Source organism: Martes martes, assembly GCF_963455335.1.
Source record: "Martes martes genome assembly, chromosome: 4".
Lineage (NCBI taxonomy): Eukaryota > Metazoa > Chordata > Mammalia > Carnivora > Mustelidae > Martes > Martes martes.
The window spans coordinates 168467263-168494888 of NC_137891.1; the positions used below are offsets into that span (position 1 = coordinate 168467263).

General features: G+C 40.1%; 1 protein-coding gene across 14 annotated transcripts in view; it reads left to right on the forward strand.

Annotated features, from left to right (window-relative positions):
• The first annotated feature begins 3004 nt into the window (after positions 1-3004).
• Positions 3005-27626, forward strand: part of PUM1 (pumilio RNA binding family member 1) — a 138127-nt gene continuing 113505 nt past the window's right edge. For 9 of the 14 annotated variants that reach the window (XM_080803120.1, XM_080803127.1, XM_080803132.1 and 6 more), the window contains exons 1-2: positions 3009-3110; positions 7406-7779. In XM_080803120.1, the coding sequence (XP_080659246.1) occupies positions 7417-7779 (363 nt within the window). In that variant the 5' untranslated portion in view covers positions 3009-3110; positions 7406-7416. Of the gene's footprint in view, positions 3111-7405; positions 7780-27626 lie in introns of all 14 variants that reach the window. The other 5 variants (XM_080803121.1, XM_080803122.1, XM_080803123.1 and 2 more) reach the window with 3 other exon arrangements.

A 27626-nucleotide genomic window follows, 5' to 3' on the forward strand; every position in this document is an offset into this window, starting at 1 on the left:
AAGATTATTTGACCAGAGAGAGAGAGAGAAAGAGAGATCACAAGTAGGCAGAGAAGCAGGCAGAGAGAGAAGGGGAAGCAGGCTCCCTGCTGAGCAGAGAGCCTGATGTGGGACTTGATCCCAGGACTCCCGGATCATGACCCAAGCCGAAGGCAGAAGCTTTAACCCACTGAGCCACCCAGGTTCCCCAAATTTCTCATTTTAAAAATGGGAATAATTATGTTGTCCATGTCAGAGGTATTTGGGGAGTTTTAAATGAAATGATGAATATAAAAGTCTTAGCGTGGTACATGGCCACAGTAAGCACTGTTTCAGGAGTTTTTTGGAAGGTGATTCTCTGCTGGGGTTGTTTTGGGCCTGGACAGGGGTCTCAGGTCCTTTGAGAGCAATTAAGGGAAATCGGGGATGAGCAGCTAGTATTCTGTTGAGACTGCAACATTTGACTGGGCAAGGGCATGGCTACACTGATATTTGAATCTTTACGGCTGAGTAATGAAAGCTAAAGCTTAAAACTAAGGAGTTGTGAATCTTAGAATGAAATCATGGAGCACAGCCTGTGGTAAGAGTCTGGAAACTTTGTAATTTTGTCATGTCTACTATGTTTCTTCCTCTAACATGCTCTTCTATTATAGCTACTGGGCACACAGTGTCTTGGCCCCATGGGACCAAATGTTTTATCTGCTTTATTTCATTAGTGCTGTTATATTAACCTCATGTTTCATGGGGGAAAATGGAGACTTAGGTTAAGTAATTTCTACTCTGGCTTAAGAGCTGGATCTCTGAACACAACATAGTACTTTTCGGGTTCTCAAACTTGAGAGTTGACACTTCCAATGGCTGTTGAATTCATTCATTTAACAAATATTTAGTCAGCAATGACCATACGCCCTCCACTATGTTGGTCTCTGGGGATTCAGAAATGAGTAGAAGGCTACAACTACAACAAAATAGTTACATTTATTGAGTGTTAATTCTGTGTTGGGCACTTTGTACATGTTAGTTCATTAAACTGTTGTAACCACCCTGTGAGAAGAGTACGGACATCCTTATTTTGTGGATGACGGAACTGAAGGGACCTGCCCAAGGCCACACCATCAGGAAGTGGCAGAGCTCACGGCCTCTAACTTTCGAGTCTTGACTTCTTTTATCTTACTTTTTTATTTCTTAAATAAAAATAACATTCTTTTTAAAAAATAAAAGTAATATATACTCACACAATTTAAACAACATGAGTGCTGATTTTCTCACAAAACTTGCCTTCACAGGGTGTTAATAATCATTTAAATTTTTGCAGTATATTAATAGATGAAAATGTTTATATCTCAAAGTTGTTTCTTTTATTATTTTCCCATTTTTTACAGCTTCACTAAGATATATTTCACATACCATAAACTTTGCCCATTGAAAGTACATTGTTCAGTGGTTTTTAGTACACAGTATTCTCAGAGTTGTACAACCATGATTACAATCTAACTTTAAAACTTTTTTAACACCCGGGAATGAAATCCCTACCCATTAGCTGTCTTTCCCTGTTTCCCTGCTCCTCTACCCCTCAGCCCCAGGCTAGTTGTCTTTATGTGTTTATTGGCCACTAGTGATTTTATGTCTGTTTATTTTGGATTACTCTTTTTAAAAAAAAATTCATTAGAGATGTTCTGTATTTATCATGAAGATTAACCATCTACCATGCATACTGCAATATTTTAAAGCTTATTTTCTCATTTGTTCTACTTTGTTGGTGACATCTTTACCTGAAAAACGTTTAACTATCTTTCAATTTTAAAAATAACTAATTGCGGGGCGCCTGGGTGGCTCAGTGGGTTAAGCCTCTGCCTTTGGCTCAGGTCATGATCTCAGGGTCCTGGGATCCAGCCCCAATTCGGGCTCTCTGCTCAGCGGGGAGCTTGCTTTCCCTCTCTGCCTACTTGTGATCTCTCTCTATCAAATAAATAAATAAAATCTTAAAAAAAAAAAAAAGAAAAACTAATTGATTTTCGTTCATTATCCAATTATCATAGTTTCTTGGCATATCCCCTTCTGGTCTTTTGTAGTATTGGGGTTTGCCTACGTTTTCAATCCATCTTGGGCTTAGTGGGAGATACAATAGCAATATCTTATCAAATACTACTGATTTTAAAAGTCACTCGCATCAAATGGTCAAATTTCTTTTCCTCTTTGAAGCTGGACAGCATGACAACGGCGAACACTGGTTGAGTGCTTGCAAACAGGGTCGGCTTTATGTCTTTGGTTTTGGTTTACGGCTCTGCTACCGCGGTCTTGAAATTCCTTAACGATTTTGAACAAGGGGCCCCACACCTTCATGTTGCACGGAACCCTGAAAATAATGCATTGGTCCCGTTTACAAGTCCCAGGAGGCACTGTACCAAGCGCTGGAGATCTTTAAAAGGAATAAGAAGCCACATTATTTCACTTAATTTTCACGGCAATTCTGTTGAGTAGCCGTTCTCATTTTCCTCTTCACTCTCTAAATGGGGCGATGGAGGCAGGAAGATTAAACAAGGCCCCAGAGCAGGAAAGCTGCAGCAAAGGGGTCAGAAGTCAGCACCTGTCCAGCCAGAGCCGAGCGATAAGCAAGCGTCCCTCAGCCCCGCAGGCTGCTGCAGTCTGGCGGTGAGGCTGGGAGCGCGCGGGAGCGGGCGGTGCAGCGCCTACGGTCCCTCGGGGTGCCGGCGGGGTGCCCCTGCCCGGGCCCCGGACCCTGCTCCGTGCGGCGCGTGGCCTGGCGCCCGCGAGCACCACGGGCGCTCCGGTGCCGGCGCGGGACCCCGCCTTCTGCCCGCGACGGCGCGCGCTCGCTTAGCGGGCGGGCACTCGCGCGCGCAGCTGTTGTGTTGCCTGCGAGTTTCCCAAGTTCACACAGGCCCTGGGTTGGCATGGCAACCAGGCAACCTGTTCCAGAGCCGCCTGCCTTCTCCGCACATGCCGCTGCCACCGCCGGAGCCGGGGCCAGAGCCTATCCCAGGATGCACCGCGCCAGCCCCGTCCCCAGTGGGCCGCCATGTTGTCGGAGTGAAAGGTAAGGGGGAGCGAGAGCGCCGGAGAGAGAAGATCGGGGGGCTGAAATCCATCTTCATCCTACCGCTCCGCCCGTGAGTATCCGCACCCCGCCGGCCCCAAACGCTGCTCCGGACCCCCAGCGAGCAGATCGCCCCTTTGTATTGGTGTTTGAGAGCGGTTGTGGGGTTGAGAAGGGCTTTGGAAAAGCCGCCCGGGGCCCTGGCTGAGGCTTCTCACTCGCTGTTCCTCGTACATGTTTTGGAGTCAGCAGCAAGGCCCCTATTGTTATCAAAGGAGGGAGGGGGTGGGGAGCGGGGTCGAAGCGAGGAAAATGCCGGGGGTTTAGGCCCGGGCCCGGGGCATAGACGTGCCTGTACATTTCTGCTCGGACCCGTTGGAGCCCCCGAAGATTGATGTTGCCATTCGGGTTGCTTTTTTGATGGGTTTGCGAAGCCGCGAGTCTTCTGTGTGGCCATGAAGTGTAATTCTGGGCCACCCTGGATTTCTTCGACTTCTTGAGCTTCCGTGGCAGCGCCGAAGCAGGAGGAACAATAAATCGCTTTAGAAGCAGCCTTGGCCCTTGTCTCCAGACGAGACCCACCATGGGCGAACTTTGCGAGCCTTAAATGTGGAGAAGTGGCGATCAGGAAGTTTCAGATCGCTTTTTAGTCTCCTGGGTGCTTGGGGCCTTTTGTTTCCGTGAGAGCTTGGGTTTTTGGTGGGTTCTTCCTCGTTGAGCCTCCCTGTGCTGGTGAGTGTCCGTCTTAACTCAAAGAGTGGCTCACCCCTCGGTAGTAGGAAAACAGATAGTTTTAGTCCTCGCAGACGTTCTTGGTAAACAGACATCGTTTGTTAGACTTGTCAGTACCACTCCCACGTCAAGTGAGGAATAAGCTCCTGTAACTTTTTCCCCCCACGAGAGCCCCCCCCCGCCCCGTGTCCCCCGACGCGCGCGTACACACACACACACACACACACACACACGAGAGACAGCATTAGGGACGGTTTTATCCTCCCCATAACTTGAAGAATTGTTACTCTTCATTGTCTGATTAAAAAAAAAAACACTTTTTAGTTGTCCGTACCCAATCAGTTCCCTTTCTATTCTTCCTGGGATGAAGGATAATGAGAGTTTATGGAGGGTTTTGGGGGGTTCTGTTTTGAAGTCAGTTACTTCTGAAACAATAGGTTTGTAGCTTTAGCTTTTGTTTGTTTTCAGAAACACCTAAAAACTCATCAAAACAAGCCAAGATTTGTGGCCCCCAAAGGACTTTTTGTAAACAAAATAAACATTTTGACTCGTTGCTGATTTTAACTTTGTAAAGCACCCTTTGGGGCTGTTGATTGTTTATCGGGATCTTTGGGAAATACTCGCTGGATTTTGTACTTTGAATTAGCTTTTCGCCTTAGCCACAATTGAATTCATTTTGTCCAAGGCCACAGCTTTTTGAAGTTGGGTTTGAAGTTTAGTTTGGGTTTGAGTTGAAGTGCTTTAAAGTAAATTTATGACCACAGATTTTTTTTTTCCCCCAGTGTGGCAAAAAAAAATAAACACCTTTTAAACTAAGCATTTTAGTTAAAGAAAGAAAGGTGAGTGGTGCAGAGATTAAACTGTGTTCCTTTGCTTGAAATAAAATCTATTAGTGATAATGCAAGAAAAACTTTCATGTAAACAGTTTGAAAACTTCAGAAGAGTAACTAGAATCAGCAATTATTTCTAGTTGCTTAAAATATTTTTATAATGTGCTGTTTGTAAAAAGTCACATTTCAAATGGTACACATAAATTTTAATGGGCTTTTGAGAGTTTTCTCTAAAAGGCATCAGCAATTTAAATGTTTTCTGATATTTAAGTGATTTCTTAATTTTTGTGCTGTAGTTGCCAAGATATTACACAACTACCCAAGACACATGTTAATTGCTTAGGTATTTGCTCACTTTCAAACTCCCTTCTGCCAGGTTTTCTCTTGTTTGAGAAACTGCCTTGCCTCATTAGGTAAAGCAGGAAGTCTTAGGGCATACAGATAGCTTTACAAAAGCCAATTGTTTTGTTTGAACTTTTTATGGGAACTCCTCCCCCCTCCCCAACCCCTTGTTTGACTGTACTAGTGAGAGTTTCAGAGGTAAACCTTTTTCATATGGAAATTATTTGTTAGATAAGTATTGTAGCAAATCTTTTATTTCAGTAAAGATTGCATTTGCTATTTTAGGAATCCTCTTAGGAACTGGTGCTTCATTGCCTTAACTGGTGGTAACTGAATGGCTGGGGTCCCAGCATGGTGACTTTAAAGTTACCAAAAAGTTTTATATTGTTTTATTTTGATGGAACAAACAAACAAACAAACTTGTGAGTCCTAGAGAAAGCATTTCTTCTATTTTCTAGGTGGGGAACAGGCTTAGAGAGGTTGCTGTTTTAGTGGTAAAACTTAGGTTTTGGGACTCCTGGCTTGCTCTAGAACAGACTTAAATTGATACTCCCTTGTGGAAGAAAATGGGACTGGCTACTATTGGTAATAAGAGGGCAATGAGTTTGTTTGGTGATGGATAGTAACTAGACTTATTGTGATCATTTCAAGTGTATACAAATACCCAGTCATTATGTTGCACTCATGAAAACTAATACCATCTTATGTGTCAGTTATACGTCCATAAAAAGGGGCAATTAATTCTTTTGAAATTCAAACAGGAGGGTGTTAGACTGCTTGGCACTTTGCAGAGACCTATGGTAAACACAGCTATGACTTTTTGGTTTTGGTACGTAAGCATGAACATGAGTCTATTCATGAAATCAGAAACTAGTTGGAAGCTAGACTACCCACTACCCTAGTAAGATTCTGATGGATTGGAATTGTTAACTGAAACTAGGCATTTCCAAATTAGGCTTTGAATAAATTACAGATTCCATTGTGTCGTCTTCTGGCTTCAAAACATGAATTGTGAGAAGCAATTCTTTATCAGGAAGCTTAATTCTGTAAAGAAATAACTTAATAGATTTCTCATAAATCTTGTGAATGGGTTTTTGGAATGTTACAGTAGGGCTTGGTGGAGAGAGAAGGCATTGTAGCAGTGGACTATTAAATTGATAGTCTTGAAATTGGACTCCAGTGAGTATAGACAGTTATAGTCTAATAGGTAACTTATTAATTACTTTGTAGCAATTTTAAAAGCACCCACAGGCTGACAAATGTTCTGTATTATGTACAAATGTAGTTTTTGATTTTAAGAAATTTAAATAGTAATGTTTCATAGTAACATTTTAGAGATTCTTTGTTCCAGAGAAGAGTAGTGGGTGCAAGTGAGAGAAATAGTATCTGTGTGTAGCAAGAGGTGGATACAACCAAGCTTGGGTGCAAAACAGATTTATTTGTCATGTTTTAAAGATTTTATTTTTTAAGTAATCTTCATACCCAAATTGGAGCTGCAGCCCACAACCCTGAGATCAAGAATCGCAAGCTCCACAGTCTGAGCCAGCTAGGTGCCCCCAAAACAGATTTAGGTTTGACTCCCTCTTCTACAACTCAGCATGGCCTTTGGCACACCACATAGCCTTAGTATTTTCCTTTGTAAAGTAGGACTGATAAGATACTACTGTCTGCAATATATTTGCCACACAGTTGTTATTGAGGCATCTTTTTTACAGTGAGGCTTTCTACACTAGTAAAGTGTTTGGATTTGGTTGGTCTCATCCTGTTTATAATGGAATAATGATGTGATTACAGTTGTAAATTATTGGTAAAAATTTCCACCCCCTTGCCCAACAGCGGCTAAAAAAGGTTTAGGCTGAGAACATTCTGTTGCTGTTCTTGGTCAGGGGGCCTTATTGTTCCTTCAAAGAGCATCCTATGACTGTGTTGGACATTTTAAAGGATCTTCTCAAGTTTTAGACACTCTGAGTCATTGCTAATTATATATGGAGTTTGGATTTTTGTTTGGTTTATTGGCTTATGTCTGCTCTGTTTGCAAAGTGGTATTTCAAAGATCTCTTGTTCATTTAAGAAGTATTTGCAAAATTGGCTTAAGGTGCAAATAAGTTGGGTAGAAGAGCTATTGATTGAAGTCCAATTCTATGTTGTTAGGTTTGGTACCAACATAAGCTTTCCCGAAGTTGCTGTATTAAATTCTGATCTCAGTACCTTGTCATACTGCCTGCCACCGACCAACTACATTTATTTCCACACCTGCGTGTATACAGCAACTTACAAATAGAGGTTTCAGTCTGGAAAATTGTGTAAATATTGTAAAATATTTAGCTGCTTGGTAGAATTGGTTGTAGATGTGGTACTGCAAAAGACACGGGGCTCATAATTTTGTATTGGTATATATCAAGTTATTTTTAAGTTATGTTTTAAAAAACACAAATTTAAACATTTGTAACCTCTTTGTCCTTAGGTGTTGGTGGAATGAGCGTTGCATGTGTCTTGAAGAGAAAAGCAGTGCTTTGGCAGGACTCTTTCAGCCCCCACCTGAAACATCACCCTCAAGAACCAGCTAATCCCAACATGCCTGTTGTTTTGACATCTGGAACAGGGTCGCAAGCGCAGCCACAACCAGCTGCAAATCAGGCTCTTGCAGCTGGGACACACTCGAGCCCTGTCCCAGGATCGATAGGAGTTGCAGGCCGTTCCCAAGACGACGCTATGGTGGACTACTTCTTTCAGAGGCAGCATGGTGAGCAGCTTGGGGGAGGAGGCAGTGGTGGAGGCGGCTATAATAATAGCAAACATCGATGGCCTACTGGGGATAACATTCATGCAGAACATCAGGTAAAAAAAAGTTCACTATTTCAGCTTTGAAATTCTTTTATAATCTCTGTTCACTTAGGATACGTGCTTTCAATGAATGTCTTTAAAAGCCTAAATTGCTAATTTCATTTGGTCCAAACATAAGAGTCATTTGTTTTAAAGGATAAATGTTGTAATATTGTTACTGGGTCATTTATCATTCTGGTGCTAAATAGTAAACCATCAATTCCTTTAAGAAACGTCAAGGTTATTTTAATGTGCATGTGCTACATTTTCACATACGCTTTTTTTTAAGATTTTATTTTATTTATTTGAGAGTGAGAGATAGCAAGGGAGAGCATGAGCAGTGGGGAGAAGGAGAGGGAGAAGCAGGTTCCCTGCTTAGGGATCATGATCTGAGCCAAAGGCAGATGTTTAACTGGCTGAGCCACCCAGGTGCCCCCCATACATACTTTTTAAACCAAGAATACTTTTTCCGCTTTGACATAAATTCTTTTAAAAACTGTTTGGACTGCTTATAGGCTGCATCCATATTTTCAAAGCCTTTCCTGTTGGGTGTGGGTGACTTTAGTTTTTAAGATGTTATAGTTAAAGGTTACTAGGAAGTTGATAACAAAGTAGCTGCTCGGGTGAAATTTATTTGAAATGGAACTGGTATATTTGATGTTTTGTGTCAGAAGAGTGGTTGTGGCTTTTAGGTTTCAACCATCTTTGTCCTCTTGTTCTAAGCACTCCTTTCATTTGGTTAATTTTGACATGCTTACTCTTAACTAATCCAAAACCACAGCTAGAATCACAGCATATTTTACCAAGAAGAGTGTTTTGCCTGATCTGTGTTTCCTAACTTAGTCATAGCGATGAAAGGATTAGAATGTTTTAATCAGGCTATTCTTTGACACAAGGTATAGGTTGAATTTGCAGAGGGTTCATTTCATATTGTCAGTGTCTGAGTACTGACTAGCAAAGACAACTGACATCTTTCATTAGGTCCCTGGTGTTTCTTTTCTGCTTCAGAAATAAGTCAGGTATGAGCACATTTGCAAATTTGAATTCTCAGTTGTGCTTTCCCTGACCCTTCCAAAAAAGGCAGTGTGTTTGCCATGGTGTTTTACCATAGTAGAAATGAGGAGGTGGTGTTTACTTCTTATTCATGAGATTTTTTTTAAAAATTATTTTATTTTATTTATTTATTTTTTATTCATGAGGTTTATGAGATTTCTTGAGCACATTAATTATATGTCTTTGGTTTATTGGAACAATCCTCAACATTAGTGCTGATTGATAAGAACATAGTATGTGTAGGTAGGTGAGGGACACTAAAAAGTTAGACATATAGGTTGCCTTTTTTTTTTTTTAAGATTTATTTATTTATTTTAGAGTGAGTGAGGGGGCGGGGTGGGCAGTGCATGGGAAGGGGGGAGAGAATCCTAAACAGATTCCATGCCAACTGCAGAGTCTGTTGTGGTGCTTGATCTCATAACTCTGACCGAGATCGTAACCTGAGTTGTAACCAAGTCCTGGACACTCAACCGACTGCACCACCCAGGTGCCTCTAGAGGGCTTCGTCTGCACTTAGGGCACATTCTGTCTTTTTTGTTTATTTAAAGATTTTATTTATTTAGAGCATAAGTTGGGGGAGGGGGAGAGGGAGAGAATGAATCTCAAGGCACCACCCAGGTGCCTCTAGAGGGCTTCGTCTGCACTTAGGGCACATTCTGTCTTTTTTGTTTATTTAAAGATTTTATTTATTTAGAGCATAAGTTGGGGGAGGGGGAGAGGGTGAGAATGGAGCCCAACACAGGGCTTGATCTCACAACCCTGACATGACCTGAGCTGAAATCTGGAGTCTGATGCTTAACTGACAGTCACATACATGCCCCAGGGCACTTTTTATCTTTAAGGCACTGTATTTCTTTCCTGTTTTCCTGGAGTCTTAGGGGTGGGAATCAGATTTTATTCACCTCAGTATCCCATTCCCTGGAATTTGGCGTGTAATAGAGCTTCAGAGGAAATCTGTTAAACACATGAGTCCCTGATACGTTGGCTTTAAAATAAAATTGGAGAAAAAGGATATTGTCACAAAGAGAAGGGCCTTGAATGCCAAGGCTAAGATTTATTAATTCAGTAGGCTGCAGGGTATTTGAATGTGTATGTATGGCTTTTATCCAGGGGTGTTTGGGAAGATTGAGTTGGCAGTGAGAGATTGGAGTGGGTGAGGCTTGGTGTGAGCAATGAAAAATAAGTTATAGGACTGAGAAATACAGAGTTTGTGGTGACTGAATTAGAAATCTTAGGTCCCTGAGAAAATGAAGTAATAAAGGAAGTGGAATAGAGAGGGTTATCTGGTTTGGGGCAAGATAATTAAATTTGGTAGTGTATATGTTGAGTTTGAGATGCAGGCAGCTGTCCATGTAGGGAGAGACCAGAGTAGGAGGTGTTTGGTTTGGATGGTATCTATGTAGGGGCATATGTGGAAGGCCTGTAATCTTTGCCTTATTGGCTAAACATTGTTTAGAAATCATAAACATTGGTTTGAAAAATCTCTATTATAGATCTTGTGTTGTCTTTTCTAATGATAGGCTGTTGGGTAAAGCTTAAAGGAGAATCAAGGTGTTCACCTGCCCTGGGCGAAGTGGGAAAATCAAACTCTGGGTCAGTTTTGGCAGAGCTCTTAAGATCTAGAATCTGGTTGTGCTGTGCAAGTTAACAAGTGTTTATTGAAGGCTTAGTCTGTGTTGTGTCGTATGCTGAGTTTTATTTTAAGGAACCATATCTGACTTGTTGAGCAGTTTTATTTGGGTCAGTTAGCAAACTGGAGTTACTGTTAAACGGTGAAACCTGTTCCATACCCAGGGGCCTAAACCAGTGAACCAGCTTGGAATTGGCACTCATCACAAAACAGTTCTGTTGGGCCAGACACATGATATAATGAAGAGTGTTAGAGAAACTCAGGGTAGTTGCTGTGTTGCAGATATGGGCCACACACAGATTACCTCTTCTGAGTCATTATAGTGTATTATAATTTACTGGGTTTGGTGTTGATCTCATCTCTTGGTCTGAACTGTTCCAGGGCAGAGACTGTTGTGTTTTTCATGCCCCTTTGTCAGGTGATGTCTTTAATTTTTGTGTTGATTGAATGAGGACCTTAAATTCTTCAGAGTTGTACTCGGGTAAAGTGGTAGCTTTTACAGCTCAGCTGTCCTGTGGGGGAAACACAGGGTAACAGGTGAGGCAGAGGTGAGTGGAGCATAATTGAAGAGTGGAGGGGCCTATCTTTAAGCAGAGAATCACTGCCCTCATCAGCCACTGTTACTGATTGGAGGAGTAAAAAGGTGTTTGATCTGTCAAATGGGAACCACTGATGGGGGGTAGAAACATTTATATTTTAGGCACTGGGCTATATTTCCTGTACTTAAGTCTCAGAACAATGCCATGGGGGAGTTAATATCCTTTTTGGGAGATTAGAAACTGAAGCTTAGTTGCCAGTTAGAATCTGGTTTTGAAATCAGGTCTTTGTGAGTCCAGTTCCCATGCTCTCTCTGTATTTCTGGCCCCTCCTTCCCCAATAGTTTCAGCCTTAAAAACTAAACCAAAACAAACCAAGTGACTGCAGCAAAGTGGCACAATCCGAGGTCAGAGAATTGCCATAATTCTGCTTGAATTTTAGAGATGGTAAACTTAATAATACGGAGAGGAATATAAATAATGTTGACTTTTCTCCTAGAATTTCAGGAGTGCCTTTTTTTCCCCCACAGAAGCAGTAATGCAAAAGTCCATTTTTTCCCCAGATTTGTTTTTATTTACATGTGTATTCTATGTAGTAATTGTGAGAAACATATATATCAAGACAGACTGAATCAATATAAAGTGATCTACTTGCCATACTTGCCAGCACATTCTGGCATAACCCCTGGGCTGTTAATTCCTCTTTGGTGGGCTTATTTCCTTAGCTTTTTTTTTTTTTTTTTTTAAAGGCCTTTTGGCATAATGGAACAAACTTGATCAAATTGGCAGAATGCTTTTAGCAGTGAACTGGCGAAGTAAAGAATATCACAGGCCGGGATGCCAGCCGGCAGTGTTGGAGGGAAGGAAACTATTTATTATTCCAAGTACCTTAGAGCCGTTTCTCTCATTATTACTCTTGTTTATGAACAATCAATTTTTTACAATTAAAAAAACTTTCTTTTCACCTTTTGAAATTAGTATTTTCCTGCCTGATGTAGAAATTCTCTTAGTATCTGAGTTTTCCCCTCTTTAATAGTGAGCTCTTTAAGCTGTGCCTAAGTGTGTGTGTGTGTGTACACACGTGTATATGTATACACAAATATACATGTCTTTTTTTAATATATGAATTTTATTTTGAAGTATAAACCTTAAGAGATAATTAGCATGAGGCTCTTTAAGAGCTTGAGAACATGTGTTGAGGTGATATGTACTACTTTAAAAATCTTATAAGCTTTATTTACAATTTAAAATAATTTAATTTTAAATATTTTAAAATTTAAAATAAAATTTAAGTTAAGGGGCTCCTGGGTGGCTCAGTGGGTTAAAGCCTCTGCCTTCGGCTCAGGTCATGGTCCCAAGGTCCTGGAATCGTGACCTGCATCGGGCTCTCTGCTCAGCGGGGAGCCTGCTTCCCCCTCTCTCTCTCTCTCTTTCTGCCTCTCTGCCTACTTGTGATCTCTCTCTGTGGAATAAATAAATAAAATCTTAAAAAAATTTAAGTTTAAAATTAAACTGTTTATTTTTATTATTTTATTAAAAATTTTTAAAAAATACTTTTTGTTTATTTAAGAGAGAGTTTGAGAGTGAGAGAGAAAGAGGATGAGTTGGGGGAGAGGCAGACTCCCTGCTGAGCAGGGAGCCTGATGTGGGGCTCAATCTGAGAGCCCCAAGATCATGACCTGAGCTAAAGACAGATGCTTAACAGACTGAGCTGACCCAGGTGCCTCAAGTGTCACTTCTTTTAATACTTAAAATTGCTGAATTTGGCACACTTAGAAACTTCAGAGCCTCATTTTTGGGCCGAGTTGAATGAAGTCTTTGGAGGGGAGTGAGGGAAAGAAGTCTCATGAGTTTTGTATTTTTGGCCCGTAAAACTTGTACGTAGTAAACAAGATGTCTTATTTAAAAATCTTGCCTACAAAAAAATTTGTGTATTTATTTATTTATTTATTTTTATGTGTACTTGTTTTAACAGTAATTTTTATAACCTGAGAACTTTTATTTTGAATAGCATTAAAGGTTTCATCATGCAAAACCCAAGGTCAAGTCTTTTGATTTGTTGGATTATTTTATTCTCTTATTGTGAAATCTGTTTTCTCTGTAAACTGCTGTGAGATAAAGTGGGTGATGAAATAGGGAAAAATTTTTAGGGTTGACCAATTGAACTGTGTGGCCTCTGTCCTGGTTTTTAAGGAGCAGGGATAGGTAGCTCTGCTTTGGTGAAAGGAAATTTAGAGGACAACCTCATAGATCTTTTTCACTTTTGCTAGTAGTCTGTTGGTTCTAGGATAGATGAGTATCCACCATGGGTTGATAGCCAGTGGTAGATAATTCCAGGCAAAAGTCAGTGAATGAACCTTCTTTTTGATTCTTTGTACCCCCATTTTCTTTCACTTGGTGGTTTCATCTTTTAATGGTATCTTGACACCTGCCCTTGATAACGGCTGTGGTTACTCTCCAGTGGCTCTGAGTTAGTCCTAACATTTGTAGTTATTAAATACTGTGTTAAACTGGGAGGGAGCTCAAGTATCCAGGTATTCCCCATACTGACAATCTTGTCATTCTCTGGAGATTCTTCTCTGTTGTCCCTGCTGAATGATTGTGTTAGACTGTGAGCCTCTTAGCTTCCTGGGTAGAGTGCTTATTGGTGAACATTGTACTTTAAAGCTGAACAGTCTGTGCTGCCATATTTTATTCTGGTCCAGTACTCCTGGAGCCTTTTTCATTATATTTGGAGTTCACAAAGACGTAATGTTATGTACTTAACTTGGTTAGAAGGATCATCAGCAGGCTTTCTTTGACTATAACTTTTAGAACTGTTTTCCATTTTTGAGAATTAGGTTCCAGTGTTAAAAAAAATAGCATTCAGTCAGACGCTCTTCTCTAATACTGTGTGTCGTACTTGATTGTATATGCCCTCAGATGGCAGCTTGCAGAGGTTTATGACACATCTTTGTTTTGTTTCAGAAGGTGTTTGGTGTGGAGTTAGGAATTGTAGGATAGGTGGAAATGAGATGTAACAGTGGGAAAATAAGGGTATGTCAGGAAAATGAAGGGAGTAAATTTAGAATTTATAAGTATGTACTAGAGGGGTGGATTACAGAATTTGTTCTCAGATTCCCTGTGGCCAAAGAAGGGGGAAATGTCATGAATTACGAGATTCGATTCTTTTCTTTTTTTTTAAAGTTTTTTATAATAAGATTCTTACAGAAAAACAGAAGTTACTTAGGAAGAGCTGTGTTTTAGCTTTCAGTTATGGATATGTTTGAAGTGCTTTATAAGTAAAGTAATATGATGGTACTGTTTCTCAGCACACTTCTCCGTACTTGGAGAAGAGACACACGTCTTTTGTGCATGTGTGTGTCTTGGCAATGGCATTTGCTGAATACTTTGTACAGCCTGAACCTGATTACAGAATTATGCTTCCTCATGTTGTGGAAAAAATACTTGGAAAAAAAGTTCTAACACTTGCTTAGAATCTATCCACCCTTGGGAAACGTCTTAACATTCAGAGAGAAACATAGGACTGTCAACACACTACTAGGAGAGTAGTTAGTGCTAAGGATAGGATAAATAATAGTTATTTTATTTTTTTAATTTTTTTTATTTTTTAAAGATTTTAATTATTTATTTGACAGGCAGACAGGCAGGCAGCGAGGGGCAGGGGGGAGCAGGCTCACCGCGGAGCAGAGAGCCTGATGCGAGGCTCAATCCCAGGACCCTGAGATCAAGATCCGAGCCAAAGGCAGAGGCTTAACCCATTGAGCCACCCAGGCGCCCCAATAGTTATTTTATTTATTGGTTGAGGGATTTCTGGCCCTCTTTGCTCTATTTTTTTATATTCAGTTTCTTCATTTTCTGGATATAGTAAGGAGACGTAATGAGAGAGTGGCTTCTGCTCATTGAACTGCTCTGGCAGTTTGCACACTGTAGCATGGAGTGATGGGCAGTGATCAGCATTAGGTTGGGGAGTTTAATTTGGAAATCTGACTGAAGAACTTGGGCCTGAAGGGTATACATGGCATTGGTGATAAAATTGTAGTTGAAGAGTTATTGGACCTTTTTCAGAGGAATGCTTTTCTGTATTTTTGTCATGTAATACTGTTAGAGAACTGTTGGTTTTAAAGTGACTTACAGTGGTTTCAGAAGATTTAGCAGATGTGGATTTGTCTATTTATTTCCTTTAGTAAGTGCTCTTTTATGGTTAAAGTACTGTTCATAGTGTTCTTATGAACCTCAGCAGGAAAATTCTTAGGTTTGTGGACATCGAAGGCCCTAAACATTTTTTTAATAATTGCTTTATTTATACATAATTAATCCATTTAAAGTGTATAGTTCGGGGCACCTGGGTGGCTCAGTGGGTTAAGCCTCTGCCTTCGGCTCAGGTCATGATCTCGGGGTCCTGGGATTGAGCCCCACGTTGGGCTCTCTGCTCAGCGGGGAGCCTGCTTCCCCCTCTCTCTGCCTGCCTCTCTGCCTGCTTGTGATCCCTCTCTCTCTGTCAAATAAATAAATAAGATCTTCAAAAAAAATAAAGTGTACAATTCAGTTGTTTTTTATTATATTCACAGAGTTGTCCAGCCATCATCACAGTCAGTTTTAGAATATTTTTATCACCCTGGTAGCATTTATTAATTTTTTTAAAGGTTTTATTTATTTTTTGCGAAAGAGCACGTATGTGCACAAGTATGAGAGAGCATGAGTGAGGAGAGGAGCAAAGGGAGAGTTTCCCAAGCCTACTCTGTGCTCAGCGTGAGCCCCTGCGTGGGGCTGGATGTCATCACCCAGAGAGTATGACCTGAGCTGAAATGGGCAGTCTGACACTTAACCACCTGAGCCACCCAGGCACCTGAGTAGCATTCACTTTCCAGTCCTCGGCAACCACTAGTGGCAACTCTGTGTGGATTTCTCTTTTCTGGACATTTACTGATACGGGGCTCGATCCCAGGACCCTGGGACCATGACCTGAGCCGAAGGCAGAGGCTGACATTTAGTTATTTTTAAGATGGTTTTACCTTTTTAATAATTGATTGAAACCCAGGATCTGAATCACAAATGTCTGGTTGCACTTTTCTGTAGGCTTTATTTTTTTTCTTCATGTAAGCTCTGGGCCCAGTGTGGGGCTGGAATTGATGATCCTGAGATAAAGAGTCAAGAGTTGCATGCTTTACGGACTGAGCCAGCCAGCCACTCTGTATTTTTTTATTTTTTAAATTTTAATTTTTTTATTGAAGTATAGTTGACATATTTTAGTTTCAGGTGTACAACACAGTGAGTTGACACATACATTATGAAACGATCACCATGATAAGTCTCGTTACCATTTGTTATATACTGTGGGCGCCTGCGTGGCTCAGTTGGTTGAGCGACTGCCTTCGGCTCAGTTCATGATCCCGGACTTCCAGGATCGAGTCCTGCATCGGGCTTCCAGCTCCTTGGGGAGTCTGCTTCTCCCTCTGACCTCCTCCTCTCTCATGCTCTCTCTCAAATAAATAAATAAAATCTTAAAAAAAAAAAATTAAAAAAAAACTTACACTGTTACTGATTGTGTTTTCTATGCTGTACTTTACATTCCCATGATTTACTTATAGCTGGAAGTTTGTATTTCTTAATCCCCATTACCTTTTTGCCCATTCCCCTGAGCCCTGCTGCCGCCACCCTTGCAACGATCAGTTCTCTGTATTTATGAATTAAGATTCCATATATAAGTGAAATCATACTGTATTTGTCTTTTTCTGTATGATTTTATTTAACATATTGTCTAGGACTATCCATGTTGTCACAAATGAAAAGATTTCATTCTTTTTTTTTCCTTAAGATTTTTATTTATTCGAGAGAGTGAGTGTGTGTGCCCACAAGCTGGGTGGGGTAAAGGGAGAGGGGGAAGCAGGCTCAATCCCAGGATCCTGAGTGGACGGCAGATGCTTAGCCAGATGAGCCACCCGGCTGCCCCAGATTTCATTCTTTTTTTTTTTTTTGTAACTGAGTAATATTCCATTGCATGTATATACCACATCTTTTTCCATTCATCTATCAGTGGACGCTTAGGCTGTTTCCTTATCTTGGCTATTATAAATAATGCTGTAGTGAATGAGGGGTGTATTTATCTTTCTGAATTAGTTTTTTCATTTTCTTTGGATAAATACCCACAAGTGGAATTGCTGGATTATATGGTATTTCTAGTTTTTTTTTTTTTTTTTAAGTTTATTTATTTAAGTAATCTCTGCATCCAACCTGGGGCTCGAACTCCTGACTCCGACATAAAGAGTCTCATGCTCTTCCAACTGAGCTAGCCAGGCACCCCTGTAGTTTTAATTTTTTTGTAAAGATTTTATTTATTTGAAAGAGAGAGGGGGGAATGAGTTGAGAGGGAGAAGGAGAAGCAGACTCCTGCTGATCAGGGAGCCCGATGTGGGGCTTTATCCCAGGACCCTAGGATTGTGACTGGAGGTGAAGGCTCCACTGACCAAGCCACCCAGGTGCCCCCCTCTAGTTTTAATTTTTTGAGGAACCTTTGTACTGTTTTCCATAGTCTCTGTACTTATTTACATACCTACCAACTGTGCACAAGGATTCCCTTTTCTCCACATCCTTGACCCCACCTGTTATTTCTTGTCTTTTTTTTTTTTTTTTTTTAAGATTTTGTTTATTTGAGAGAGAGAGTGCATGAGAGAGGACCAGCCCAGGGGATGGGCAGCAAAGGGAGAGGGACCATGACCTGAGCGGAAGACAGATGCATAATTGACTGAGCCACCTATTTTTTTGTCTTTTTTTTTTTTTTTTTAAGATTTTATTTATTTATTTGGCTAGGAGAGAGAGATTGAGAGCACAAGCAGGGGGAGTGGCAGGCAAAGGGAAAGGGAGAAACAGGCTCCCTGCTGAGCGGAGAGGCTGATGTGGGGCTCTATCCCGGAACCCTGGGATCATGACCTGAGCAGAGGGTAGACGCTTTAACGGATTGAACCACCCAGGCACCCTGGTGGAGTGTTTAGAGTCTTTTCTGTAGTAGTATCATGTCATCTGCAAATAGTGTTTATTTCTTCCTTACCAATTTGGATGCCTTTTATTTCTTTTTGTTGTTTGCCATGGCTAGGACTTCCAGTTCTCCGTTGAATAAAGTGGCAAGAATGGGAGTCTTTGTCTCCTGATCATAGAGGAAAAACTTTCAGGTTTTCACCCTTGAGTATGATGTCAGCTGTGGGTTTGTCAGATATGGTCTTTATCATGTTGAAGTGTATTTCCTCTATGCCCATTTTGTTGAGAGTTTTTGTCATACATGTGCCAGGGCTTTTTAGAAATAAGGTTGGGAGAGTCAGTTTATTTACAGCTTTATACCACAGATTGGGAATTTCTCTAAGCAACAGGTTTTACTGGAACTAATGGTAACTTTCTTCTCTCTCTGTGAAGTCAGTATTTTCAGGTTAACAGCGTAAACAAACTTGTTTACAACCGTGGGAAGAGGAATGCTTAAATTACAGAGAACAACAGGTGTTTTCAGGGAACTCTACTCTTTAGATGTCATGAATATACAGTCAGTTGATCCACGAATGACAAATAATTTTTCTCTGTTAAAGGAAATTCCCTAAGGATTTTAATAGGAGAACACTTCATTAACCTAATTCTAGTTACTGTATGTATTTAAAAGCACCATACCTGGTGTTAACTAAAAAATGTTTTTTAATTTGCTAAGAATTTATTGATTTAAATTGTTTTTGCCCCCATTTGGCCAAATTAAGGAGATACTACTTATAGGGGTCAGAAGCCTAATAAAATTCCAACCTGTGAAATTAATATAGTGTTCTTTTCTATGAGGAAACTTAGTTTCATGAAGTAAGGAAGGAATTATAAAGAAGATTTCTTCTAGGTGAGAATTTCAGTGAGTGTGTACATTGAAATGAGTGCTAAGATAGGGCTGTTTTGTGTTTGGGTGACACAAATCAGATGAGACTAAATTTTATATTAAATACAGTTCCTGGGACGCCTGGGTGGCTCAGTTGGTTAAGCGGCTGCCTTCGGCTCAGGTCATGATCCCAGCGTCCTGGGATCGAGTCCCACATCGGGCTCCTTGCTCAGCGGGGGCCTGCTTCTCCCTCTGCCTCCATCTGCCAGTGCTCGCTCTCGCGCTCTCTCTCTCTCTCTGACAAATAAATAAATAAATCTTTAAAATAAATAAATAAATACAGTTCCTTTGTTAATTTATTACCTGGAAAATGGGCTTTGAGTTCTAAGTAAGAGTGATGTACATGGGAAAAACACTGGGAGGAAATATGAGAAAGTCCTGCTTTTATTTGGGTGGGTAGGGAGATTATGAGTAATTTGGTTTTGTCTTACGTGTTTTGTATTTTCCAAATTTCAAACCCTGAAATTTTTATAGGTTGAAAAAGGAAAAAAGATAAACCTTATACCTTTAAAAAAAGAAAGATTTTACTTATTTGAGAGAGAGAGGGCATGCACGTGCATAAGCGAGGGGCGGGGTGGGGAGGAGCATACTCCTGATCATGAACTGAGCCAAACGCAGACACATAACTGAGTCGCTCAGGCACCCCAACCTTGTACCTTCTATTAAGAGCTTATTGGGGCTCCTGCCTGGATCAATCAGTGGAGCATGTGACACTTGATTGATTTCTGGGTCTTGAGTTTGAGCCCCACATTAGGCATAGAGCTTACTTAAAACTAAATAAAATTGTTGGAGCACCTGGGTGGCTCAGTGGGTTAAGCCTCTGCCTTAGCTCAGGTCATGATCTCAGGGTCCTGGGATCAAACCCCGGGTCAGGCTCTCTGCTTAGCGGAGAGCCTGCCTCCTTCCCCCTTCCCGCCTGCCTTTCTGCCTACTTGTGATCTCTCTCTCTGTCAAATAAATAAAATCTTTAAATAAATAAATAAATAAAATTGTCTAAAAAAACAAAAAAAAATGCATACAGAAAATAAGGAGCTTGGTTTACTGTATTAAATGAAAGTGAATTGGCTTATACATTTGCACTGGAATTTTGGCATTGGAGAAGATCTTGGAAATTATTTAACTTTTTTTTCCCAATGCAATGATCTCCTTTAATTATCTCTGTTTTTTTTTTTTTTTAAAGATTTTATTTATTTATTTGACAGAGAGGTCACAAGTAGGCAGAGAGGCAGGCGGGGTGGGGGGGGGGGGAAGCAGGCTCCCCACTGAGCAGAGAGCCCGATGTGGGCCTCGATCCCAGGACCCTGAGATCATGACCTGAGCCAAAGGCAGAGGCTTAACCCACTGAGCCACCCAGGCGTCCTAATTATCTCTGTTTTAATAAAAAGAATGTTAGTGTTTTGAGCAGAGGTTGTTGCTAGGATAGGTTGAGTGTAACCAGTGAGATCTAAAGGTGATTTTATTTTAGTATTGAGTACTGCCTTTTTGTATCTGAAAATAATGACAGGTACTCTCCATAAGTGGGTAAGTGGTGTGCTGGAGCTGTTCTCATGTTTTACATATGATTTGGATTCTCAGTAACTTGGTTTTTATCATTTCCATTTTATGAATGAGGAAATGCAGGGTCAAAAAACAAGACACCATGTTTTATGGTCTCAGATGATGTATGTTGAAGGTGATAACCTCATGCTCTTATCACCAGGCCAGTCTGGAGACCTACCATTCTTCATCATGGAGTAGGTCAACTTTTCCCTAAAACATACACAGGCCTCTTTTACACATCACACATTTTAGGCCCTACCTGCTGTGCATATGTTAAAAGTTAAGGGACAGCAATAAGAGGTTAGTTGTATGTCTGATTATAGGAGCCCAGTATGGATGCACAGCAGGTGTCAGGAAGTGCTGTGACTCTCTTCAAAACTGGTTAGTGTCCGCTGTTCCCTACGCCCTGTTTCTGTGGATGCCGTCCCCATTCCGGGCACCCTAGGAGTCTTAGCTTCCTGCAGCCAGCCTCGAGTGGTTCCCAGGTTATATTCATAAATTGCCTTGTTTGGAAGGTTCATATTTCTTGCTAGGACATTTACAGTAGTCTTCTGATTGGTTTTCTGTGAACACCCCCCCCCCGCCCCCAGCTCTTAGTTCTCTGTTGCTGCCAAATTGGTATTTCTTTTTTTTTTTTTTTTTTTAAGATTTTATTTATTTATTTGACAGACAGAGATCACAAGTAGGCAGAGAGGCAGGCAGAGAGAGAGGAGGAAGCAGGCTCCCCGCTGAGCAGAGAGCCCGATGCGGGGCTCGATCCCAGGACCCTGGGATCATGACCTGAGCCGAAGGCAGAGGCTTTAACCCACTGAGCCACCCAGGCGCCCCAGCCAAATTGGTATTTCTGAAGACACAAATCTTATGTCTCATTGTTGCCTAAATTTTGTTTTTTGCTTTTCAGTTGCTTTTAGAATAACTTTCAGGCTCCTCAGCATAGCATAATTTAGGCCCTTCATGTTTTGAACCAGCTTACCAGTCTTTGCTGGTACTTCATCTCAGCTGTACTGAAGTATTTGTAATTTTCAGAACACAGATGCTAATTTCATAGTGTGTGTAATTCCTCAACATGGTTGGGCAATTTTTATTTATGTACTTTCTCTGTTGAGAACCCCCTTCCCGTCTCATCCACCTAACGGCTTTCTCATCTTTCACTTTCAACTAAAGTATCATCTCTGGGAAACCACCTTCTTTGCCCCCCCCCCCCCTTTTTTAAAGATTATTTATTTTAGAGAAAGAGAGCGAGCATGGGGAGGGGCAGACAGGGGTGGGGAGAGAGAGAGAGAGAAAGAAACTTTAGCAGACTCTGCACTGAGCACAGAGCCCGACATGGGGTTCAATCTCACGACCCTAAGCCAAAACCAAGAATCAGATACTTAAGAGACTGTACCATCCAGGGACTCCTCCTCTTTTTTTTTTGGAAGGTTGGGTGTCCTTTTGATGCTGTTGTCATTATTTTTTTTTTTGTTGTCATTATTTGATAACTCATTGAAGCATTCAGCTCCCTGTATTGGAGTTGAGTATCTACTTTTTCTTTTAGCATTGGGTGCTAGGAAGCTGTTTAAGTAAATACTTTCTTGGGCTTAAGTCCAGACCTCCTGAATCTAAATTTCTAGTGATGAGATGCAATTCCTGCCTTTTTTTTTTTTTTAAACCACTCCCTGGTGATCTCATGTGCACTTTGGTTCAGAACTACTGTGATGGTTCCTCTTGAAGAATCTTTCAGCCTTGGATCTCCAGCACCTGGCAAATAGTGTATACCTCATAAATGATGAATGAATACATTATGTTACCAGGGCATATTGAAGAGCTTTATTGAGTGGAGTATTTTATTTTGGAGGGTATTAAGATGTCATTTTGAATTGATAAGGTGTAAGGTGTAACAGAATGTGGGATCTTGAATACTGAAAGGCTTTTGGGCCTGAAGTTGAGTCAGTTAGCATTTATTGAAGGATTGCTTTTGCTTTGCTTCCTGCCACCATGAGATTTCTTGAAACCATAAGGGGGTGGAGGAGCAAGGTTTACTCTTCTTAATTTGTAAGACTTTGAAACATTGTTTCTGTTCACAATTATAACGCATAATTGGAAAACAGTGCCAGCTTTTTCACCTTAATACATTTACAAGGTTCATTCCTGTTCTCTGACTTGAATAGTATGTGCCAGCATAGTTCCAAAAACTAACATCCTTGTGAATGTAGGATTAAGATTGTAATTTAACTGTATATTGTCAGCAGTTAACTGCTTTTAAGACTAGTGACTCACTTTCCTACTTGAAGCTTTTTAAGAACTGCTGTTTGGGTTTGAGCTTTCTATTGGGGCATGGTAAATTAAAAAAAAAAATCTCTATTAGGACATGGTATAAGGTACAAACTATGCATTTTATTTTTATCTTATTGTTTAAATCTTTATTTTTCAAGTGATCTCTACACCCATTGTGGGGTTTGAAATCATGACTCCCGAGATCAAGAGTTGCATGCTGTACTGACTGAACCAGCCAGGTGCCCCCCTCCAACTGTGAATTTTAAAATGCACAATTTTTATTCTTTATTATGGTTATGAATTTTGTTCTAAAGTAGAATTTATAAAACGTTTTGAGATACAATTCACATACCATACAACTGACCCATTTAAAAGGTGCTGTTCATTGGTTTTTAGTATATTTAGAGTAGTACAGCTGTCACCATTTTCATTATGTCAAAAAGAAACTATGTACCCAGTACCAGTCACTGTGTACTTCCCCCTTCCCCTTAGCCCTAGGCAGCCACTAATCTATTTTCTTTCTAAGAAGGAAATTTTTGGGTGATTTGAAACTTTTTAGTAACTTTTTCAGAGTTAAATGCTTAACGGCACAGGTCATTTCCTTCTAGATGTTTCCTGTGCATAGATAAACACAGATTCAGGAATGTGTTGTAGTTTTAAGCCAAATGGGAACATTGTAAATGTATTGCACCTGCACGTAATTGTGAACACACTGTGTGATAGTCTTTTTGCCCTTAATAGATTGTGGCTATCCTTTCAGGTTAGTAAATACCTTTGTATCTTTTTTTAAGGGCCATGGTACATGAAACCACAATACTTTGACTGACTTATCCCAGGTCACTGAACTTTTTTTTTGGTTTTGACTTTGTAAACAATGCTGTAGTAAACAATATGGTAGTTTTATTTTTGTATTCTGCGATCATTTCTTTAGAATGTATTTACAGAGGTGAAGTAGATCAAACAAAAGAATGCATTTAACATTTTGATACCTATTTTCACACTGTTCTCCAGATTTCCACATTGTTCTACCAACACCGTATGAGTATTGCTAATTTTTTCTGTTGGTGTGTATATTATTTTCCTAGATTTATAGGACTGTTTCTGTATCTTTTAACTTTATTGTGTCTTTTGCAAAATGCAGAGTTTTAAAATGTATGTAATCAAAAATATTGGTCTTCTGCTTTTGACTTCTTATATACTTAGGTCATCTCTCACCCTAATATTTTTGTAGTTCTCTTTTTATGTTTTAAATCCGCAATTCATCTGGAGTTTGTTTCTGTGTATTGTAGAGGTGGGAAGTAGTGATGTAGTTTTACTTTTCTCGCATTGGTAACTAGTGATCCTAGCACCATTTGTTGATTCCAGAGACCTCCTTTATAATAAAGTAGGTCTACTATATGTGGATCTGTTTTGACTCATTTGTTATATTGATATGTTTATTCTTATTCTAGGGCTAGAATTTTCATTTTTTTTTGAAAAATTATTGAGGTATAATTGACATAAAATGCACACATTTTAAGTGTGTAATGTGAGTATTGACATATCAGAGTATTCAACTGAAATGATCACTATAATCACAATAATTCCCATCTTCTCCAAAAGTTTTGTGGGTCTCTGTCTTTTTTTTTTTTTTTTTTTTTGAGATTTTATTTATTTATTTGACAGACAGAGATTACAAGTAGGCAGAGGCAGGGAGAGAGGGAGGAAGGGAAGCAGGCTCCCTGCCAAGCAGAGAGGACTCTGGGATCATGACCTGAGCCGAAGGCAGAGGCTTTAACCCACTGAGCCACCCAGGCGCCCTTGTGGGTCTCTTTTAATTCCCTTAGCAGCAACTGGTGGTGATCTGCTTTCTGCCTAGGCCTAGAATTTAAATATTGTTTTTTTTTTTTTAAGATTTTTATTTATCAGACAGAGACACAGCAAGAGACCGAACACAAGCCGGGGGAGTGGGAGAAGGAGAGGCAGGCTTCCTGCCAAGTAGGGAGCCCGAAGTGGGGAGCCTGATGTGGGGCTCTGTCCCAATCATGACCGAGCCAAAGGCAGATGCTTAACAACTGAGCCACCCAGGTGCCCCTAATTGTTGTATTTTAACGGCATTTGGAATGACAGTAAAACAGTTGTTATTTCTAGAGTCACAGGTATACCCCAGTCCCAAACGGATGAATGCTCCTCCACAGATACCTATAAAAGTTGCTCCCTCACCACTGTCAAGTCCTTTGCTTAAATGTTACCTTCTCATTGAGGCCTTCCATGAACATTATTTAAATTGCAGCTCTGTCCGCTTTAATTTTCTCAATAGCCTTTTATTTATTTATTTAATTGTAAAACAATTGAAAGTAATTTTTTAAAATTTTCTGCATTATTTATTTATTTTTTTAAAAAAGATTTTATTTAATTGACAGAGAGAGACATAGCCAGAGAGGGAATACAAGCAAGGGAAGTGGGAGACGGAGAGGCAGGCTTCCCACTGAGCAGGGAGCCCTATGTGGGGCTCTATCTGAGGACCCTGGGATTATGACCTGAGTTGAAAGGTAGCCACTTAACGATTGAGCCACGCAGGTGCCCCCCTCTCAATAGCCTTTAAACCATCTTGTAATTTTCTGTACTTTCCAAAATGTTTGCAGTGAAGGTTTGTTGTTTTCAGAATTCAGAATTACCTTAAAGAGATTAATTTTAATGGGAGGGAAAAAAACCTGTGTGTTTTGATTTTTAAATCCAATTTCAAACATTATTCTGTGGCACTTATGGCACCCATAGTCTTTAAGTTTAAAACCTAATAAATACACTATATCTTAAGTTCCTCTCAACCCCAGGAGGGAAAACTTGTTGCGTCATCGCCTCACAGTAATACAAAGTGTAGGGTAATGAGCTAAAGATAGTAACTGCTCAAAAAAGGAGCAAATTAAGGTTTATTGTTTGCATCATATCAGGTGGAATTCTTTTTTTTTTCTCTCCCTTAGGTGGAATTCCAGAAAAAAATTAAATCACATAAACTAAAATATGCCAGTGCTTAGAAGATTATTTTGATTAGCTCATCCTTTTTTTTTTTAATTCAAAGGAGTTAGGAACTCTATTAAAATATATTCTCCACAAATAAAGTTTTGAATTTATGTATTATGTGTTCTTTTAGGATCATAAAATCCAGAATGAGCTATTTGATGTGCTTGGTAGCTGCATTCTTTTAAGATTTTATTTATTTGACAGAGAGCTCAAGCAGCAGGAACAGTAGGGAGAAGGAGAAGTAGGCTCCCTGCAGAGCAGGGAACCCCGGTGGGGCTCAATCCCAGGACGCTGGGACCTGAGCCACAGGCAGATGCTTAACTGAACGAGTTACCCAGGCACCCCTTATAGCTGCCTTCTTAATTATGTTGTTGTGACTTATCTGGGTAGATTTACTCAATGAGAAGATGTAGTTGAGGGTTCATGTCAAGGCTGCTGAATGGAGGAAGGAAGACATTTTGTTGGTCTTCTGGCTGAAGACCTGTTAGAGATACAGGAAGCTCCTATTTCTTGTGCCAGTTGTTTGTACTGTAATAATGATAATGAAGTGTTCAGCTCTTGAAACTAACTTTGTGTTATGCCACCAGAGTTTATTCCCCTTACATGTAAAAATATATGCAGAGGGGCATCTGGCTGGCTAAGTCAGTGGAGCTTCTGACTCTTGATCTTAGGTTGTGAGTTCAAGCCCCATGATGGGTGTAGTGATTATAAATAAATAAACAAACAAATAAATGAAGATATGTTAAAATGAGGGTCATTGTTATTAGCGATGAATAGAATTTTGTTTCTCAACTTTTTCCATGGCCCGGTTTCATTCTGTATATCATCATAAACAGTGATTTGAAAATCAAATAACCCCTGGGTGTTCAGTCAGTTAAGCATTTTGCCTTCGGCTCAGGTCGTGATCCGAGGGTCCTGGGATCGAGTCCCACATCCTTGTTCAGTGGGGTGTCTGCTGCTCACCCTGCTTGTGCTAGCTAGCTCGCTCGCTCTCTGACAAAATAATCAATAAAATCTTTCCCCTTCCCATTTAAAATAACTTGTAGTTACTTTTGATTTCTAAAATCAGTAAATGCTTATTGTAAATACTTTGGAAAGTATGTACAATTACAGAATTATAAAAACACCCAAGAAGCAAACCCCAAACCCAGCCAACCAACCATGAACTAACTAATTCAGTCTTCTGCAGTATTCTACTGTTAGTTTACCTTTTGTGACAGGACCATCTGTTTTTTTTATTCAAAGATTGTAAAAATGTAAATGATTATAGTATATTTACAGACAGGAAGATCTTTTTGGTGCTAGTAATGAGAATGACTGCTTCTTGACCTTTGCTTTTGTTTGTTTGTTTTTTGTTGGTTTGTTTTTTAAATCTGATGGTCAGTATGAATTTTTACTGATTATTTCTCTTGTTTAGAGGTAAACTTATGGTTCATTTTTAGCAAGTGTATAGGACTCAATAACATTTTATTTATTTGTTCATTTAAAGATTTTATTTGTTTATTTGACTGTGAGAAAGACCGTGAAAGAGGGAACACAAGCAGGGGAAATGGGAGAGGGAGAAGCAGGCTCCCTGCTGAGGCTGGATTCCAGGACCCTGGGATCATGACCTGAGTTGAAGGCAGTGGCTTAACCAACTGAGCCACCCAGGTGCCCCTCAATTACATTTTATAAGCAAGTCTCTTCTCATTTTCCCTTTGCCTTAATTTTCTCACTAGTTGAGTTTATTTGATTTTGTAAGTCACTCTGAATCCTTTTTAAGAAGTTGAGATAAAAGTAAAAACATTCCTGTGATTATAGTTTTCTATTTTCAATTTAACATATCAGAGTATTTTATGATAGAATATTTCCGTAGATAATTTTAAGTTTATGTACTATTCTCTTTTCCTAATATTGTTCATTTAGGCTTCTAAATTTTTACCATTGTAGGTGGTGCTGTAATGAATAT